This window comes from Neofelis nebulosa, chromosome 8, assembly GCF_028018385.1.
Source record: "Neofelis nebulosa isolate mNeoNeb1 chromosome 8, mNeoNeb1.pri, whole genome shotgun sequence".
Lineage (NCBI taxonomy): Eukaryota > Metazoa > Chordata > Mammalia > Carnivora > Felidae > Neofelis > Neofelis nebulosa.
Window position 1 is genome coordinate 130288198 of NC_080789.1, and position 21209 is coordinate 130309406.

Here is a 21209-nt window from a genome sequence, read left to right on the forward strand (position 1 = left end):
GTGAGGTTTGGAGATGTGGGAGAACTGCGGGATTTTTTTTTTTTTCATTTGCAGAAGAGAGAGATTGATTCTTTGATTTTCCCACAATGTTTCTTATCTCCTGATTTGGCTGCCGTGGAACGTTACACCCTAGTTCATCCGTCAGGCCCCGGATTACTGATTCCGAACAAAACAGGCGCGCGAAAGGGTCCTGGATTGTGGTTCCGGTCACGATCGGGTGGGGCCTGTGTCCCCGGGTGGCCCTCACCACCGACCCAGGAGGAGTGCACTGCCATGGCCCTCCTGTTCCTTCTGAGTCCTTTGCAACAAGCAATGAGTGCTTTTATTAACAACAACAACAAAAGCAGTAATAATAAAACAAAAGTCGCAGGTCAGTCCTGATAAACTGTAACATGCGACGCTTGTAAACACCTCTTGAATCTGCTTTGTGCAGCGTCTGGATTGCTAACATTTCGTCTCGTCTGGACACTTTTGCAGGCAGCACACTAGTGGCTCAGTTATTCAGGTGGCTCCCAGAGATTCCAATGGCTGGGTTAGGGCGGGTGGTGATGCACACGGCATTAGCGGGTTCAACTCTGGGCCACAGGTCGTTTCTCCTCAAGAGACCAAGCGATGGGGCAGCGGGAGCAGAAATGAGACGCTGAGTCCCAGGGGCAGAGAGCCCCCCTGCCCCCGGGGCGCTGGCACACCCCGTCCCCCACCATCTCATCTCTCTGAGCTGGTTTTTTGCTGCACGTCCTGCACAAACATAGAGGTGGATGCATAGTGGCTTTATAGAATCCTAACCTGCCCCCCCAGGGACAGAATCTGTCTCACCTGCAGACTACCCGTTCGTGTGTCCGCTCCCACGCTGCCAGCTTGGCGGCCTGCACCTGTGCACACCAACAGACGATGCTCCTGTCCCCTCGCTCATGGAGCCGTGCCGCCCTCTCCCCGGTCCCCTGTGTCCCCTGGGCCTCATCGTCCGTGTCCCCCTCCCCCACCAGCTGTTCATATTGGGGAAACCAATGGTGAAAGACTTAGAGACACGAGAATATAGTTCTGGAGACCAGTAGTTCCTGCACGAAGGGGATGAATTTGCCAGGTGGGGGCTGGGTTTTCTGGGGTCAGAGTTGCTTTTAATCTAAACCATCCCTCAGCGACCTCCTCATTCATTTGTTTCCCGGCATGTCCACCCTATGCTTACCAGCTCCTTCTCAGTCTCTGTGTGTGTCTCTCTCTCGTGATCTCCACAGTCTGTTCCACGCTCACATGTTACTTCTAATACAGAAATGTCTTCCTTCATGTCGCTCTCGTCTTTTGTGTTCATATGAACAGCTTCGTCTTTACCGACACCCCTCCAATCTCTGGGGCCCGGCCAGCGCTTTCCCTGGGCCTCACTTGGACCCAGTGGCACCCGTGCCCCTGTGTGTACTCACGGGGAAGGCACGGAACGGAGGAAGTGAGATTTTTGAAACAGGTGCCCTCAGGGAGCACAGCCCAGCCTATGCACAGACACGCCAGCCGCATGGCCCATCTTGTTGTTGCATTGCCGGAAAAATGCCTTGTTCACTGCAGTTGGCTGGTTGAAGTCGGTCTCTATATTCCAACCTACTCATTTGGATTTCTAAAAAGCAAAGACTTCAGGAAGGGATAAATGCTATTCGTGCTTCGTAGACCGGAGACAGACTTGCGTGTCCGTAGACTTTCCTCGGCCACAGCATCATCACGCGTCTCTACGATTAACCATGACCCCTTGTCGGTGGAAGAGACTTTCACTCGCTCTGACACCACAGTCTATCGGGTTGCCCACAGCCTCATGTTGCCCTGATCGTCCCTGAAGGGCGACGGATATTTGCCCTTCTTCCAGGCTCTCCCGCTCTCGCTAGACTTCACGGATGCGGCAGACAACCCTTAGGCTGGACTAAGCCATAGGGAGCCCGTCCACACTAGTCGGGAAAGGCATCACAGCTTAGAGAGCAAAGCTGTGGGGTTTAGAATCCCAGCCACGTCTCTGAATAGTAGGGTAATGACAGCCCAGGAAGTTTCAGTTACTTCTCTGCTGCCTCAATTTCCCACCCATAAAGTGGAATTAACCATACCTACTGGATCCAGACTGTAAGCAAGAGCAGAAGTAAGAAGTCACATAATGCAATTAGCATGTAGTGAAAGGTACATCATAATGCTGAGTAATCGTGCAGTAATGCTTTCTGCTAATTTTCCCCAAGCGTGTAACCAGCTTGGACTTCTATTCCATGGGATTTCCCTATCGGGGGACAGGTGACGCAGACGGTTAGAATTACGCGCCCAGGGCCATAGAACAGAGGAGTAGCAGGGCCCTGACCTGGATTCTCTCAAGGGCCTGGCTTGCAAATGCTGGACAACACCCCCCCCGGCCAAACCACCCCTACAGGGTATGCAGGGGCATCTATCTTTACTCCAAAATCACTGACCAGTGCAGGCGATGGCTCCTGCAAGACAGGGAACCATATCTCCATCCCCATGGGTTTTCTGGGCTGCTGCCTGCAGAGAGATGATCTCCCAGAATGACGTGGCTAGGCACAGTCGGCCGGAATCATCTGTCTTCCTCCTCTATGTAACACAGTGTCCTCCAAATAGTGTTTTGGGATTCTGTGGCTGGTGCCTTTTTTACAGTTATCCCACTGATAACTCCATACCAGAGATCCAGGGTAGCTGGGAAACTGTCCACAGAGCCAGTGCACTTGGGCTATCTGTAAATTCCAGAGGAAGGAGGAGGGGGGCAGGGAGCTGAGTGGGTTCTCAGTCAGCATGGCGCGTGCTGGGTCCATGGTGTTTCAGAGCGGGGAGAGCTGGGGAAGGAGAAGCTGCATACCGTGGTCTCACAGATGGCCTGGGTCATCAGGAGGTACAGAGAAACGAGGGGTGGCAGATTCCTGCAGCTGTCAAGCCCTGAGAAGCCATTTAGTTGGCAAACAGCTGAACAGCTGCCTGACGGCGTTTCTGACTTTAACCAGTGTTTGTCTAAGCCTCGACTGTGTTCGCAGCTACAGCCCTACGTTGATTTTTATCTCGCCTTCGCCGCCCAGGGACCTTCTCTCCCCAAACTGGGAAGGAAATTGGCTCCTGTCGCCCCTGAGTTGCTTACCCCTGGATCCACAGGTTGACCTCACAAAATTCAAAACCCTGTGCTAGGAAACATGCCCAACCCAGCCGCTGATTGAGGGGGTGGGCAGGGAAGGAGAAGAGCAGACCCTGAAGGTCTCGCTCTGAAGGTCTGGTGAGGTGGGGGGCCCAGCCCGAACACGACGCTGCTGGAGACTTTGCTCAGGAGAAGGGCTCTGTCACACTCAAAGCGGAGGGGTTGTCTGGGAGCCAAGGAGAAAGGGGCATCTGCCCCTCTCTGAACAGGTGTCCAGGAACCACCGAAACGACTCTCCAGCCAAAGGAAGCCTCCTTGGAGCTAGCCAGTTCCTGTTTGGGGTGTTTAGAAAAGTGCTTTCTTGTCAAGTCAGGTAATCTTCACGTACACCAGATTTCGGAATACTGAAATGAAGAGAGACCCGTTGGGGCGCCTGGGTGGCGCAGTCGGTTAAGCGTCCGACTTCAGCCAGGTCACGATCTCGCGGTCCGTGAGTTCGAGCCCCGCGTCAGGCTCTGGGCTGATGGCTCGGAGCCTGGAGCCTGTTTCCGATTCTGTGTCTCCCTCTCTCTCTGCCCCTCCCCCGTTCATGCTCTGTCTCTCTCTGTCCCAAAAATAAATAAAAAAAAAAATAAATAAAAAAAAAAAACGTTGAAAAAAATGAAGAGAGACCCGTTGAAGATTCAGAGAGCGATCGGAAAGTCAATAAATTACCCCCACGTGGTAGTTAGTGAACATACAGAACACATGGCCCTCAGAAATGGCCTTTCTTTTTTTCCTAAAGAAAAAAAACAAAAAGTTGGCAGATAAGGCTTTAGATCAACTCTGGAATACCAAATTCATAATAAATAACGAAGGCCAACCAAGGAGGTCTTGAGGGTTCATCCCTCCTTCATTGCCTCCTGTCATGAAGCCCACGGGCCTGAGGTGAGAAAGGGGTGGGGAGAAGCAGGAGGCCGGGTCTTTTGGACTTGACTCCTCTGCAGGTGGGATGTGCTTTCCCTGTGACTCCTCAGGTTGGCTCTGTGCTTCAGCCGCCATGGCTGTCTGGGCACCAGAGTCCCTTCTCAGAGAGTCCCTTCGTGCCCCCCACCCTGTCAAAGAGGGGTTTGGCTGGCGGGTGTCTCCCAAGGCACAAGCCAGTCTCTTGCTGTTTTAGAGCTGAGATTTCAGGACATCGTGGCGTTCCCATCTCACTTCTGGTAGCTGCCTCACTGTTTCCCAGGGCTTCTCTGGGCCTTGGATTGCCTCATGGATTGTGTTAGCCAGGCCCAAATCCCAGAATTTTCCATCCTCCTTGGGAGCCCTCAACGCTGACCACTAATTCATGATAGGGAAGACGTGGGCATTCTGTTGAGGTCAGCGCCTGCCCTCCCCTGTGAGGCCGTGTGCAGACAGGATCCAGGGGATGCAGAGGACGAGGAAGATGTGGGCATTCTGCCACAGCGTCCCCCCTGATCCCCATCCAGCCGGCCTCTTCTTGTCCCCGGCTCTGTGTCCCTCTCCAGGGAGACACATGCTCACTGCTTCTTCCTCATCTGCCATGGTAGCATTTCTTGCAGGGAGCTGACCCCAAGTAAAGCTGTAGCCCAAAACACCTCACTTAGGCTGAGTTCAGAAATGCCACTTCAGGACAAATCCTTTCTCCAGGAGCTGTTGGCTCCTTGGAACTTCTCAGGACGTTGCTCAGGTTCGGAAGAAGGTTCTCCGTCAGCAGGGTGCTGACCGTTGACCTAGGGACCGTATGTAACACCGTCTTTGTGTTGCAATTCTAGTGAGGACCGAGTCATTGAGCACTACAAGAAACTGAACGGCCAGACCAGAGGTCAAGCAATTGTAAAGTAAGTGGCCTCTCCCAGTGCCCACGAGGCTGTGTTTGTGTGTGTTCATACAGCATGTGGCAGGGTTGTTCAGTTCTGTTCGCAAAGACACATAACTCCCGGGGGGGCGACGAGGGTGCAGTTTCAATTTTCAGGTAAATAATCACTCTGAGAGCTTTGTCACGCGCACACATAAATATGTCTCTGATTCCAGACCTGCCGAATAACCACCTGTGTGTGTGTGTGTGTGTGTGTGTGTGTGTGTGTTCTCTCTTTCCAGCTACATGAGCATCGTGGAGTCTCTCCCAACCTACGGGGTTCACTATTATGCAGTGAAAGTAAGTACCAAGCCTGCCCTAAAAAAACCCAGAAACACTTCTCAGTTTTCCCTTTTTAATCTTACTGAAGATTTTGGGGGGTGGGGACGGATAGGCATGATAGAGGACTTGCTTGAGATGATTATGTGCTGAGGAGGGTTGGGGCGCTGGAACATTCCCCCCACGTCGGAAGACTTGATGCAGTCACTTTCCAAAACTCATGTTCTCTTATGCAAAGTGGCTATAATGAGTCCCTTCTTCCTTTGATTCTCAGAAGAATCCTGGGACGTCAGGACCGCAGAGCCTCTCAGTAGGACGATTCCCTCTGAAGGCAGTGAACTGTGGAGAACAAAAACCTAAAGCAGAATCAGCAATGTTTTTCTTGGTGGTCAAATGCCACACAGGCAATTTTGGAGGAGGAGGGCCGGCATTAGAGGCTGACAAATTAAGCTCATGGCTGTTTAAGAAGACAAGATATGTCTTCTTAAATGTTGTGATGGCAAGTCCCATGGAACATGAACCCTGTGCTCAATTTTTCTTGATTTTACCGTAATGCTCCAGACTGGGATCCCTTCCTTGAAATAATAGATAATGACATGCCCGTGTGCCCTTATCCGTGATGAGACAGGATAATTTCCCTTCTTTAATTGACCCCAACATGGAAAGATTAAGTCCTTGAAATGAAAACATTTCTGAATGCTAGACAGTTCAACCAGCCAACCTGAGATTCGCTTGCCCGTTTACCAGTTTCTCTCCCCGTGTTTCCATCCAGCTGTATTTTTAAGTCCCTTGGACTAGAACGTACTCTCTGCTACATTTATCTTTGTGTCACTCATTGCGGCTCGCACAGCACTTTGTATGTTTCGTTGCCTGTATCTTCCGCTAAAGTGCAGCCTTCCAATGGCCAGGACAGTGTGTTGCATTCCTTTTTTCATTCCTGGAGCCCTGTAAGTGCCTGGCACATAGTAGATACTTGGTAAATATTGACTAAATAAGTGTTTATTGAGAATTGAATTGGGTAGTTGCATGTCCCCCTTCCGTGATGGGAATGAATGTTGGAACTGTATTTGTGGAGCCTGGTTATGAGGCACACGCGGGAACCCCAGTCCTACCCAGCAGCTCAGCTGAGGTCTTTTTTTTAATGTTTATTTATGTTTGAGAGACACAGAGAGAGCACGGGGGAGGAGCAGAGAGAGAGGGGGACACAGAATCCGAAGCAGGCTCCAGGCTCCGAGCTGTCAGCACAGAGCCCGACGCGGGGCTCCCACTCACGAACTGTGAGATTATGATGTGGGCCCAAGTCAGATGCTTAACCGACTGTCAGCTCAGGATCTTTTAAAGCCTGAAATGGTTAAATTCTTCCTGATGTCCTACCAAAGCTCTCCCCACTGAGGGAAGCCTTAATCCCTCTTCTCCATCATTCATGGAACTCTTAGAACTGTCCCAGCCGTTCCTGCCCAGAAGTTCTCAAGCCTGAGCTGTAAGTCTGTCATGAGGAGTATCCCCTGGCCTTTTTAGCGTCTCCTGTCCCACTCAAGGAAGGTGAATCCACTGTGGAGACCAGCTCTCTATGAGGTGGCACCTTGAGATGTGCCCATTGAAGTCAGCGGGCAGTCGGCTCCCCCAAGGGAAGTTGGACACTTTATGATATGACCTGAGGCTCAAAATTCCCCGCGCTGGCTGCCAGCATTCCACACACAGCCAGTGGGGGTTGTAGAGTCTTCATCCCCTTCACCATCTGGTTACCATAAAGGAAATCTTGGGATCCAACAATAGTTGTTACAAGACGCATTTCATAGAAACTCCTCTCCGTTGTGGGAATATTCTGTGGGGACGTGCAGCAAAGGGGGCTGTGCCCAAGAGTAGGGATAAGAAATCCCCTGGACTAGGCTCTCTCATCTGCTGTGTGTTCATAATTTGAGCTCACCTCCATCGCTCATACTGAAAATAGAGATTCTGAAATTCACCCCTCCGGCCCCCCCGACGAAAGTCCGTTGGAAGACTGTCTGTTGGACAGACAGACATCTGTTGGAAGACAGATGTTAGACTGCCGAGAGAGATTGTCATGGATAGAGTGGATGTCTCTGCGCAGGGACGTCATCCAGTCTTTTACTTGCGTAAACCCGTGTCCCATCTCTTCGTCAGCCCTGGAGTTTGACAGTAAGGGAGCCCGTGATACATATGTGCTTTCTGCCTTACAATAAAACTTCAGGAACATGCTTTTCTGCAGTTTGCGAGAGACCAGAAACAGACCTTGTGATTTCCAGAGTGCCGGAAGTGCTTGTGTGTTGGCCTCTTGGGACCTCCAGGCTGAAGCCAGGGCTCTCCTCCTCAGGTGGAGACAGAGCGCACGTATCCACGCAAGCCCAAACGACTGTATTGAGCCCCGCAGTCGGTGGCCTCCCGATTTCACAGCTGCCGTATTCTCTGGTGTGGTGACACCCAAAGCTGTGGTGGCACTGAGTCCCTCCTGTGTCGCTCTCAGAGACTGATGTAGGACACAGAGACACTTTCCAGGGACAGAGCTTTTTTTTATACCTTTAAAGGACTATCTTAGGAAATTACATACCCTGAAACTTCTAAAAATTCAAAACGTGTTTCTCTGCCCTTTTATCTTTGTGCTTACCTTCAAATAACTCGTGAGGATTTAAAAACTATGAAGCCAATTTCGAGTTGTCGAGACAATGGGGTCCGCGGTTATTCGCAGGTGCAGCAGTTAGGACAAATCTAGGGGAAGGCTGCTGGGGATGCCCTGTGTCAGCTCCTAGCTTTCGGGACCTTTAGTTAACAGCTCAGACCCCTCCTCCTTGGATGTAGGATCACACTTTACAATCTGGTGGCAAGGGATCTCTATTAAAGGAGTGAGCAGAGGGGCTTGGTGTTTCTGATTCGGTTCCCAGAAGGTCTGGGCCTTGATTTTGCTACTTTGTCCAAGATGGCACGAGTCACACAATCCAGCTGATCTCTTAAGGGGAGCAGGACTGCAAGGTGGCCCCCGCCCACCCTGCACTGCCATTGGTCTGCTGGAGGGCTGGGGGGTGGGCCCTGAGTAGAGCAGGACCAACCGTTTGCTTTGATTTCTTGGTCGTTAAAATTGGAGGAATCTTGGGGTGCCTGGATGGCTCAGTCGGTTGAGCATCCGACTTCGGCTCAGGTCATGATCTCACGGTCCATGGGTTTGAGCCCCATTTCAGGCTCTGTGCTGACAGCTCAGAGCCTGGAGCCCCCTTCGGATTCTGTGTCTCCTTCTCTCTCTGCCTCCACTCCCCGCTGTCTGTCTCTTTCTGTTTTGCTCTCTCTCTCTCTCTCTCTCTCTCTCAAAAATAAACAATTTTTTTTTTAATTGGAGGAATCTTAAATGCGTGCTACTGAGTGCAAGAAGCCAAGCCGAAGGCTGCATACTGTATGATTCCAACTAGATGACATTCTGGAAGAGGCAAAACTGGCTTCCAGAACCTGGGAGGGGGGAGAAGAAGGGGTGAAGAGGCAGTACAGAGGATTTCTGGGGCAGTGAGGCTACCACTCTGTATATTATCATCATGGTAGATACACATCATTATACATTTGTCCAAACTCACAGAGTTCACCACCAAGAATGAACTCTAATGTAAACTCTGGACTTTGGGTAACCATGATGTATCCGTGTAGGTTCGTCAAGGTGTAATGAATGTTCCCCTCCGGTGGGGGAGGTTGATAGTGGGGGAGGTTCTGCATGTGGGGGGGTGGGAGGGTATGGGGAACCTCTGTACTTACCTCTCCATTTTGCTGTGAACCTCAGACTTCTCTAAAAACAATTAAATCTTAAAAAAAAAAAGTTTTTTAGAGGAGTCCCCTTCCATGGTGTTCATGGTCCCTTCTAGCTGTGACAGTCAATGACCGTTTCTCTGCTCAGAAGGTCGTTTTATGAGAATGCTCAGCATCTCTCGGATTCTCTTGAAACCCAAAGCCTTACAAGAAGGACAAAGAACAAGCCTTCGCTACCTACTCATAAAGGGAGAAGCACCGCAGCGTGCTGCTGGCTGGGAACAGAGCTGGGTCCCCACCCCAGGGCATGCTCCAGGGCACTGGTTCACATAACTGAGCACAGTCTGATGAGGGGGCACATCTGTTAAGTGAAAAGTGGGAGGTGGGCTCCATCCATCTCAAGGGATTTACGTTTTCCTTTGTCATCGGACGAGCCCGGAGGCCTTCTCTCCGTCCCTGTGTGTGTTCTCTGGCCCTGTATTTACCCATACTCCTTTCGATGTCCTAGGACAAGCAGGGGATACCGTGGTGGCTGGGACTGAGCTACAAAGGAATCTTCCAGTATGACTACCATGATAAAGTGAAGCCGAGGAAGGTAAGCATGGTCTCCTCTGTGGGTGTCCGGCTCTCAGAGAGAAGTGAGTAAAAATATTACACGATGCAGTCTCAGGGCCTCCAGGTTTACCAATCCCCAGCTAATTGGAGTGTATACAAATTACTCCACAGTAATCCAGTCTGAGTTCCCGGGTAAATATTTTTTTTCCCGGTCACTAGGGAAACCTGAACTGTTATAATTATTTAAGGTAAGGAGACTGGCCCAGCTCTCCCAAAGCAGATTGGCAAAAGGGCTTTGAAGGACTGTCCTATTTGTTAATTTCCTAGTCGGGGGGGGGGGGGCTTCGTGTACTTGGGAAAGGGAGAGAACATCTCTCTTTAATCTTGAGGCCAATCTGAGCTTTTACAAAGCTGCTTTATGTGTTTCTTTTTTTGTTTTGTTTTGTTTGTTTTAAACATTTTAATGTTTATTTTTGAGAAAGAAAGAAAGAAAGAGCATGAGCAGGGGAGGGGCAGAGAGAGAGGGAGACACAGAATGTGAAGCAGGCTCCAGGCTCTGAGCTGTCAGCACAGAGCCTGACACAGGGCTCAAGCTCACGAGCCGTGGGATCATGACCTGAGCCGAAGTCGGACACTTAACCGACTGAGCCACCCAGACGCCCCTTGTTTTGTTTTGTTTTGTTTTGTTTTGTTTTGTTTTGTTTTGTTTTGTTTTGGATGCTGGGGAGCTAAAAGAAGAAATTGTAAGTCAAAACAGGGTGAAAAATAAAGAAGAGTTAGAGGCATTCCTGCAAATCCAGTAAATATTTTATGGCATATTAGAAGTGATCAGAAATCTGGAAAAAATAAGGTCATCTGCCAAAAAACAAGGGAAGCAGGACAGGGTCTGCAGAGTCATTGTAAATACAAAACAGAGTGTTTGAAAGGGGCACAGTGCTTGAATTTTCTCTGTTTTCATTTACACACATTTTTCAGACCAGAACAAATTGAAAAATTATAATGGAAAAATATCTCTGGGCCAGAGCTGTCATTCAGATCCTCTGGCAGAGAATAATGGAGAGACGGTTTGCAGTTCAAACCCCGAAATACATATTAAAAGTCTATCAAAACCACACTTGCTTTAGGAGGGAGAAAGCAGTATTCGTCCATTATGTCATTCCAGATTGCTTTCCAAGCTTCTTTATCCACGAATAGGACTGAAATCCATATTATGTATCCAAGCTTATCATAGACTATCCGCTAAACATCTGCCCTTAGCCAGCTTCTTTATTAAAATGATAGGGAAAAAAAAAAAAAAATGGCCCCATGCTGGGGAGGATTTTCACTCAATTGATCAGTAAGTCAGTCAAGTTCAAAGAAAAGATCGAGAGCCAGTGAGGGGGGACTTCTCCCTCGGGGACAATTCAGTAGGAACCTGCCTGTCCAGGGGCACACTGTTTCGTGGCTAAATCCAAAACCTCTTGGGTTTCTCCTTAAACCCTGCAAGGCATGAATTAGACCCCGAGTTATTTTTACTCTGTGTTTTCCTCGGTCACGGGGTCTATGCTTCTTCCACACTGTCTGTTTCTTCCTGTTTTCCCTCTGCCCCTTTTCCACATGGCCTTTTGTAAGCTTCTTTGTTTTTTTTTTCTTCTTGCATTCACTTTTCCCTCCCTCTCTCTTTTGACATCCCTCGTCCTCTCCTTTCAACTGCCTGGCCTTTTTTTCCTGCTCACAAGAGCCATGAACCCTCCTAGATCCTTGGACAAAACCCTGGTCACGATCCCTCGGGCCTTTGATCACCTACACTGGTGGAAGATCCAAGCCAATGTGCACCGCAGAGAGTGACCAGGGTTTGTCAAAATGCAGCAGTTGAATTCTGCTTTCCCTGTGCGCATCAGAAAGACAGGCTCACAAGCATTCATCGGCATTCAGGTTTTAATTTATTAATATGCTTACGCCTGCTTTATTTCTCTAATTGAGATACTCATGAGGATTGCGGAATTAATGGGATAGCACTTGACAGATCGGGGCACTGTGTCCCTGGTGCACCCACCATGTCCCAGACGCTCCGTAAATTGTAACTATCCCTGTCGGACTGTGCAGCAGGCTTCAGGATCAGGAGAAGTACATGCCATGGGGGCGGGCGGGGGGTGGGGGGGGGGGGGAGGGCGGGCGGTGATCAGCCATTGAATGAGAGAATTTACTCTCGTGTGTTATGCAGGTCAGCCAAAGAAAAATGTCAAAGGGTCGGTAAATTTATTCAGGGTATTGGCTGTACTCAGACTGAGTTGTTATGGGAAATGACTGATGCTTCCGTGGCCTCTGAGGACAGAGTTGGGATTCTTGAGTCTCCGAAGAATTGAAGGGCAAGCCAAGCCATCGGAGTCCCCGTGCACCATTCATTCGCTCAGAAAAACGTTTGTTGCGTACTTGCTCTGTGCCCAGCAGAGGGGACAGTGCTGAGGTTTGTCATGCGTCCAAGGCCTGGCCGGGCCCCTCGGGGAGCAAGGCGGGTGATAATTGCGCCGTTGGTGTTCTCAAGTGCTCGAAGAGAGGGTCAGTGAGGGCATTAAAGGAGTCAGGCCGTATAGGAGTCTTGCTGTCTTAGAATCATCGCTCTGGTAGCGTGTGCACGAGGGGCTGGAGAAAATCAGGACCAGAGTCGCAAACCGGGGCATCCTCTCAGGAGCCTGGGCCAGAGCTGGCGGGGGGGGGGGGGGCTCAGGCTTGGCTTCAGTCATAGGGGTGGAGAGGGGGACACAGAAGAGATGGTGAGAAGGTAGGTGGGACTGACCAGTTGTAGGAGGCGCAAGGGTGGCAGTCGGAACAGGGGAATCCGAGACGGGTCCCAGCCAGAGTGGGGCGTGTGAGAGGACGTAAGGAGGGCAGTGTGGGGACGTGCAGAGTTGGAGGCGTGATGGCACATCTGGGGTGCTGCTGGGGGTTCAGTTGGAGCTCCAGAGTGTCAGGAATTTCCCAAGCATAACTGACCCAGAGACCGAACAGGCAGAGGAAAGGGACAGACCCTTGGCACGCTGTGAGCAGACCTCCGTTCCCCAACCATGCGTGACCTTCACTGTGAGACGGAGGTGGGACCCGAGCCTTACGTGATTTGGGGAGCCCTCTCTAAGATGTTAATGTGCAGTCTGAATGTGAAATAAGAACGGTCCTCTGCAAGGCCCGTGACAGGAAGAGAGGCCCGCGTTTCGTTAGCCTGACGAGCGTCCGTATCTGCAAAGACGTGGGGTGAGGTGTGCAGGGAAACCTGACCCAAGCCGGAGCCGTGGTTGGGGCCCGGCAGCAGGGGCAGGCGTCAAGTGCCCAGAGTCTGTCTCCAGGGCTCCAGGCCCGTGATTCTTGGTCTCAGTCGAATACTGGAAACTGACACGAAACTGTCTGAACATGCATGGGCCACAGTCACCCGCCTCTGACCCTCCCGTTGCCCATCTAGAAGGCCTCGCAGACCGGTCCTACGTGCAGCTGGAGTTGAGGACCAGCACGGCCATCTGGGCTTCCTTTCCGAGCTTGGGGACGGTCGGCCCGGCCCCGCAGGTGTATCTGGCAGTGAGGCAGTGAGCTGCGGTGCCCCGAGGCACAGGTGCCAGGCTGGGCCAGCTTCAGCAGCACCGCTACTCTTGTTCAGGGGCCAGGCGCAGCACCGCCGCAGTGGGCCCCCAGCGCCACTCAGGAACCCCTCCCTCTCATCTGGAGGCCCTTCTGCAACACCGGCTATAGCTTCAGCCCAGGCAGGGGCCCTGCCTGACACTCTGACCCAGTTCCAGCAGCCGTGTCACATGGAACCAGCGTTCTGGAAGCCAACATTCAAGTAGAGGCAGTGACAGGGTGAGCCTGCTGCCTTTCCCCTGGAGGGCCTGGAGGCATCCTGGGCTCTGCATCAGCACAGCCAGCGGCGCTCAGCAGCCGTCCTGCGAGAATCCACTCAAGCGTTTCCGTATGATCCACCAAAAAAAAAAAAAAAATTAAAAGGCCGGGAGCCCTAGCTGATTGCTGCCCAGAAATGGACAGGACCCTGGCTTGTTCCAGGGTGTGCCTGGTTGGGTGCACTTTGCCATTCTGGTTGGCACTCTGAAGCCCCAGTGGCTTTGGGGGATGTGAAGCACGGGTTACCTCCCAGGTGGAGTAGAGAGAACGTTTTGGTCCTTGCCTAGTCACACGCTCCTACCTGCTCCCCGCACTTTCTAAACAGATGGGCTCCAGCTTGCAGAAGAAGCTGCTGCTGTTTGTCAGAAGAAAACCAGCTTCTTTGTCCTCCGGGCACACGTGTCGGGAAGAGGTAGACACGTGGGGACACCCGAAAACCATGTTTTGGCTTTTGTCTACGTTCAGAAGCTCAAGGCCAACTTCAGAAATGTTTTAGAACTACATGTGCAGAAAAATAGCGCGCACTCCCCCAAAAAAGCTCAAAAAAATCAAAATGGAACTAAATCAAAATAGAAATTTATAATTCATTCATGTGCCCCAGAACATGGACCCTTGCTTGTATATATGAGTTTGTTTTTTTTTAATTTTTTTTTTTAACGTTTATTTATTTTTGAGACAGAGAGAGACAGAGCATGAATGAGGGAGGGGCAGAGAGAGAGGGAGACACAGAATCGGAAGCAGGCTCCAGGCTCTGAGCCATCAGCCCAGAGCCCGACGCGGGGCTCGAACTCACGGACCGCGAGATCGTGACCTGAGCTGAAGTCGGACGCTTCACCGACTGAGCCACCCAGGCGCCCCATTTTTTTTTTAATGTTTATTTTTGAAAAAGAGAGCATGAGTAGGGAAGGCAGAGAGAGAGAGGGAGGCAGAGAATCCCAGGCAGGCTCTGCAGTGTCAGCACAGAGCCCAGTGCAGGGCTTGAACCCACACACCTTGAGATCGTGACCTGAGCCAAAATCATGAGTCGGACATTTAACAGTCTGAGCCACTCAGGCGCCCCTGTTATAAGCTCTTAAATATCCTGCCACCAGCTCTCATCAAATCCTTCCGTTCCTCCCGTTCACCCACTGACGAGTTCCCTCTCACCCTGGGTCTGCCTCCCCACTCCTGAACCCCGAGATGTTTTTACTAAAATACCGTGTCACACTTTGCAACCTCCCTCTCGGCTCCCTCAGCTCACCTGTCTTGCTTCCACCGCTGTGGTTGGACAGCTTGTGCGCACAGTTGAGAACGTAGCCCGTGAGTTCGGGAGCAGCAGCGTCCACGCATCTGACTTTGTGGGTTTGGCACTGGTGAGAAGAGGGGAAGGAGGGTCACGGCAGTCGGAAAATAAAATCTTGCAGCTGCCGAGATGATGCTATCCCATTTTTTCTCCTAGCTACCACATCCCATGGTAGCGTGCGTGTGCTTGTGTGCGAGGGGAGCCCTGCCTGGCCTAAGTAAGAGGTTCTTGATTTCCGACGTGGCCGTCCTGCCGGCCTCAGGGAATAATGCAACCTTGTCGGCTCGGCACTGGGGCACCCGGGGTGAATCTCGAGCTTCATCTTAGTTTGCGTTTATGGCCAAAGAGACGTGAGCTGAGTTCCAGCGGCGCAAAGGGACTGTGGGTGGTGATGTGCCGCGCCGCGGATCAGCTGCCCCGTGGCTTTCAGACACCTGCACCGGCACAGGCAAGAGGTTTTCCTCTTTCCTCCTTGGGAACGTTGGAATGAAAATTAAACGACAGATTTGAGGAGGCATTGGTTATGAGCATTGCCAGAAGCAGCATCACGCCGGGCAGAGATGCTCAGGCTGGATGAAACCTGTCACGTAGGGTTCTGTCTTTTAGAGGAGGACCTTGCATTCCTTAGAGCAAAGCCGAGAAGGTCCGAAAGCTGGAGCTCTGGGACACTGTGTCCCTTCCCTGAAGCGTGAGGACCAGAGGTGTTGGGACGTGATCCCACGCTCAGGACTCCGTTCCCACCAGGGCCACACTGAGCCACTCAGGAACTGCCACACCGCTGCAGTTTGCACCCTGAAGACCTGTGGACGCTCTGGCCCCGTGGAAGCATCAGAAGCCATCGTAAATTACAGGAGAAAAGGCTTTCCGAATGGGGCGCCAAGAAGGTGCAAGTGATCCCTCCTGAGGGCTGAGGCTGTAAGCGTTAGGGGACAAAGAGTACAAAACACGTGACTCCAAAAACCTCCCTAGAAAGAGTCTGCAATATCTGTTAATCATCCTGCATGGCTGCAGCCCACTGGCCAGCCCCCCATCTACTGAAATCCACCCCCCGGGGAGGAATGCCAGTGAGCTCCTTATTACATACTCAGCAGACAGCATTTACTTATTTATTTGATCTGCAATTAGGGGCGCCTTTATGTACACTTAGGCGCACAATTAGGAGCACTGCAGGGTCCCCTCTGAGACATTAGGAGAAGGAACCAGAGTCAGTGGTCTGCCCCCTGTCCCCCTGGGCAGGTGTGTAGCTTCCTGTGGTTCCCGAGAGCATTTCGGAAGCAGGGGCTTTAGCTCAGGGAATTGATGCATTACTGTCACCTCCCCAGATTAGTAAAGATTTTGGATGATGAGACAGGAAGAGAAAATAATATTTACAGGAAATATTCCATTAACTATGAACTGCGTCCCAGTGGAGTCAGCCGGCTTCAATTATTCAGTACTAAGCACTCCATTAAGTGCCCTGCCGACTTACTGTTCCGCTTCTGTTTGGACGCACTTGACTCGTTGTCGGGCTGCTGAGCCCTCTGCCTTGGCAGGCCCTGGGTGGGCACCTCCCTCATTCCACTGTCAGGATCCCTCTTGGAAACCACACCCTGTGCACCGCCCCCGGGGCAGGGCGGGTGGAGGGAGAACCCCACTTGATGCACTGAGCGTTCTTAGCATTTTGCCGCCTTTGCTCTTTCACACTGTTGGGTCAGAGGGCCCCCGCCGGTTGCCCCCCTCCAGTCCACAGATCTCCCTCCATGCAGGCCCAGAAGGGTGCAGGGGCCGTGGGTGACAGACGCCGGCCACGGGTCAGCAAGAGGGGCCTGTGAGGGGAAATGGGGGTGTGGGTGAGTTAGCATCTTTAAGTCCCCAAGAAAAAGGGGGAAAGAAAGCAATTACAGTGTAAGAAAGTTGAGATGCCCTTCCCAGAACATCCGTAGGAAACGTCCTGTTCCCGAAGCACCATTACTGGGTGTGGCTGAATTCTCTGTCTGGAATGGGAATCCCAGGCTCTCCTCCTGTACAAGAATTGCAGTCACCAGAAAGCACCGGGCTTTAGAACGTCAGTAGAGGATGTGAAGTCTGAAATCCTCCCCCAAAAATGGTCCCCCTTTGAGAAGTGCCTCTTGTGGGCCCGGCACTGCTCTGGGCCCTACACATGTCAGGGCGAACCAAAGAGGCCTTGCTCTCACGGAGCTTACAGCCCAGCGGGGAAGAGGGTGAGGAGATGGTGTTAAGTCCGTCTACGATATACGGCATCAGAGTATTCAGTTCTAGGAAGAAGACAAGAAGTCAGAGCAAGGAAGAGTGGAGGAATGGATGGTCAGGAGTGGTCTCTCCAAGGAGGCGACGTTCCCTGTAGGAGGTGGCACATCAAACCCCTGGGAAGCAGGGGAGAATCCGCAGGAAGTACTTCCAGGATTAAGGCCAGTGGGGAAGGGGAAGGAGCACGCAGAGAGGGGAGCTGAGCTAGGAGGCAGTGGGAGGAAGCTCTGTAGCTTGGGGAGGAGCCCTCAGAGCCCTCACCAGGGGACCGGGGGCGGAGGCTAAGCCCCAGCATCCACCAATCACTAGATGTAAGTGACCCACAGAGAAGGGGTCCTGGACTTGGGCGAGGTGGCTCCCCACAGCGGAGGGCGATTCCGGGAGAGGGGGTAAGTTCTACAGTCCCAGAGGGAGAGGCCGCTCCGTATGGCACTGTGGCTTTTTTTGTTTTTAATATTTATTTTTGAGAGAGAGTGTGTATGAACGGGAGAGGGGCAGAGAGAGAGGAGAGAGCCAGAATCCCAAGCAGGCCCTGCACGGTCAGCACAGAGCCCGACAAGGGGCTCGAACTCATGAACTGCGAGATCATGACCTGAGCCGAAGTCGGACGCTTAACCCACTGAGCTCCAGGCACCCCAGCCCTGTAGCTTTTACGGCATGGTTCTCAGAGCGTGGCCGTGGACCAGCAGCATCCACATCACCTGGGGACATGATCAAAATGCACACTCCACGTCTCCCCTGGAGACGTGGGGACTCAGACCCTCAGAGGCTGGGACTCGCGTTGTTTTCACAAGCCCTCAAGAGGTTCGGATGCCGCACGTGGTTTGCAGACTACTGCTCTACAGACAGGTCACAGGGAACTTTCTTTGCGATTCTACCTCGTGGTTAGTTGTGAAGATAGTCTCGTCAGAGTTAAAGTCAAACTCCTCTCTGGGGCCGCTCTACTTCAAAAAAAAAAAAAAAAATCTTTGTAAGCCAGTGGTCCACAGCAAATCTCAAAATCTCCACCAACAAAGAATGTGGATGCTATTAATTCACTCACGCCCAGCATTTTCAGGAAAGTTGTGTGGCCACCCATTCACCGTGTGCCTCTCTTTTTATGTCCGTGAGATGGAGACTTGGAACCAGGAGCCCTCGTCTGATTTTCTCCATCTTGAACGTTTCCATCTCAGAGTTTTATTTTCTGTCTCAAAACGCTGTTGCCCTTGACATAGCGAATATCGTTCGTCTCTTTTATGCTGAGCAGGAGAGCCAGAATTGCCGGGAAGAGAAAACAGTATCTCTTTGTTAAGAGGACGGATTTTTTTTTCTTGGTCGTTGGATCTGGGAACCCAAGGTCCTTCCGTTCCCACAAGTGCCGTGAAGGCCGTTCTGGAACCTCGTCCTGAGTTATCCAAAACGCCAAGGACACCAATCTGTATCTTGTGGCATTCTTGTTAAAACTGTCCCCACAATATTCACGCTGCCGTCAGACTGTCACTTTTGAAGAAGAGGAGGTCTGGGAGCGGAAGATGAAAGCACTGTGCCATCCAGGTGGATAATCCTCAGACAGAAGCTGTCATGGGAGAGCAGTGTCTCTGCAGAGGGGCAGAAGGAGAGAAATGTAGTCATTCCTTTAGGAGACGCAGGTGCAAATCTCTCCTGGGGCGATCTGCTTGGAGGTACCTCTTGGAGGGGGGTGCACTTGGCCCCGAAGGTCCCACCCGAAGGGCCCTGGGGTACTGGTTTCAGGGATTAGCCTCCAGGCCTGGCCTGACCCTTTGGTGCCACGTTCCTGTGCCCACCTCCTACCCTTATCTGTAGTGGTAAGATATCTGGTCTGATGGTCACGACCCCTCAGTCCTAATTCCAGCACTGCACCACAAGTCATTTCCCTGGGCCTACGTTGCCTCAGCAGCAAGGCAGGTGATACAGACGATCAGGACTCTTGAGGTGGAGACAACCTAGAAACAGTTAAGGAGAGTGAAACAAGAGGCACCCTCATTGTAAAGCCCCAAAGGAGCAACTAATAAAAGGAGAAATGAAAAAGAACATTTGCTCAAAAAAGTGGTAGAGGGAGAAAATGTCCATTTAAAAAAAAAATTTTTTTTTTTAATGTTTATGTATTTTTGAGAGAGAAAGAGACAGAGAGAGAGACACAGAACGTGAGCACGGGAGGGGCAGACAGAGGAAACACAGAATCGGAAGCAGGATCCAGGCTCGGAGCTGTCAGCACAGAGCCTGACACGGGGCTTGAACCCACAAACTGCGAGATCATGACCTGAGCCAAAGTCTGACGCCCAGCGGACTGAGCCACCCAGGCGCCCCTAAAAAATTTTTTTCAATGTTTATTTTTGAAAGAGAGAGAGAGACAGAGACAGAGCACGAGCAGGGGAGGGGCAGAGAGAGAGAAGGAGACACAGAATCGGAAGCAGGCTCCAGGCTCGGAGCTGTCAGCACAGAGCCTAACCTGGGGCTTGAACCAACAAGCTGTGAGATCATGACCTGAGCCGAAGTCGGACGCTAAGCGGACTGGCTACCAAGGCGCTGAAAGTGCCCATTTCTAAGCAGGTGAACCCCTAGCTGTCTTTGGTTGTCTGGTTTGGACAGAGCCTGAGGTAGACCTGATGAGATGAGCTGTTCTCCCTCCGTGACATGCCCGTCCCTTTTGTGATGCGTGAGTTCTCCTAGGGCTCAGTTACTTCCCACAGCAGTGCCTGGTCTCAGGCTTCTTGTCCTCCTGAAGCGGGCGGGCACGTGTGACAGCACAAGGGAGGCCATATCAACCGCCAGGTTGATGGCATGGAGAGTAGGGTCAAACACAACCATTAGGTATTTAAAACACGCAAATAAACGCCCAGCTAGACAGGCCAGAGTCCCGTTGAGGCTGACCGGCTTCTAAATAAGTCACAGATTCCCATTATTCAGGGAGCCCCACTGACCTTGGATGCAACTTGAAGAAGCAAATTAAGACCAAACACTGTTGTCAGACCCCAGACCTCTGCAGAGGGACATCCGGTAACCCCACCCACCCCAAAAGGAGCCATGATCCAGTAGTGACTTGGGAACAGATTTGGTTTCTCTGGCTTCAAACCCAAAGACTTTGCTAGTCTAACAAGAATATTGACCGCCTGGGTCTCAAAAGGCCGATCTCTGTTATCTCACACAGTTTTCTAAAAACGGGTCCTTCCCGGGGCGCCTGGCTGGCTCAGTCGGTTAAGAATTCGACTTCAGTTCACGTCACGATCTCGTAGTTGACGAGTTTGAGCCCTGCGTCGGGCTCTGTGCTGACAGCTCGGAGCCTGAAGCCTGCTTCAGATTCTGTGTCTCCCTCTGTCTCTGCCCCTCCCCAACTCACGTTCTGTCTCTCTCTCTGTTAAAAATAAATAGACATTAAAAAAATTTCAATAAAAATAATTAATAAATAAATATGGGTTCCTTCCCTAGATAAAAACCGGGACAGTCCTGTAACTTGTCTGATCACTCCCAAGAAATAAATAAATACAAAATCTCACGGTCACGTTGAATAGCAAAATTAACTCTATGAAGTAATTAGAGTCCTAATACCCAAAGCTCCAAACCTGACTTCAAGTTAAATCTTCTCCCCTCTCCCGCTCATCTGGCCATCCTGCTCCTCGTCGTTTTGATTTCTTGAGCAGGAAGGAGCCAGTCAGCAGTTTGGGGTTCCCCCAACTTGAGGGGGCTCCCGTCAAGTCCTCCCAGCGACCCTAGTGAGCACGGTCTCCAGTAAGATTGCTGCAGACACCCTCCACTTCCCTCCCCAGGTAGGGGGGAGGCTCACAACACCTCTCTCTCCCCCTAAAATCCTCCCTCAGTTTCCACCTTGCCAGACATTTTACACCCCAATTGAGGATGAGGGGTTTGGGGGTTATCTCAACTATGAGGCTTAAAAATTTTTTAATTGTTTTAACTGCGATAAAATACACACAGAATTTACCACCGGAGCCATTCGTACGTGTCCAGTTTGTTGGTATTAAGTATATCCACATGGTTGTGCAGCCAATCTCCAGAACTTTTTCACGCCCGAAACTCTGCCTCCCCCCCAAACAACCACCTGCACGTGCACACGCTCCCCCCTCACCCCCAGCCCCTGGGACCCAGGGTTCTGCTTCGTGTTTCTGTGAGTTGGACGGCTCTGGGAACTTCGTGAAAGTAGAATCATCGGGTATTTGTATTTCTGTGACCATGGGGTTTTAGTATCAAAACCAGGACGCTTCAGACAGTGGAAGACGGCCCTCGTGAGCAGTCACACCATGACATCAGACCGACCGGGTCTGTCG

The 21209-nt window shown here is 51.4% G+C and overlaps 1 protein-coding gene across 12 annotated transcripts in view; it reads left to right on the forward strand.

Moving 5' to 3' along the window:
* Positions 1–21209, forward strand: part of FRMD4A (FERM domain containing 4A) — a 614411-nt gene that overhangs the window by 517166 nt on the left and 76036 nt on the right. For all 12 annotated transcript variants that reach the window (XM_058682170.1, XM_058682174.1, XM_058682172.1 and 9 more), the window contains 3 exons: positions 4876–4941; positions 5201–5258; positions 9490–9576. In XM_058682170.1, the coding sequence (XP_058538153.1) occupies positions 4876–4941; positions 5201–5258; positions 9490–9576 (211 nt within the window). The remainder of the gene's footprint in view (positions 1–4875; positions 4942–5200; positions 5259–9489; positions 9577–21209) is intronic.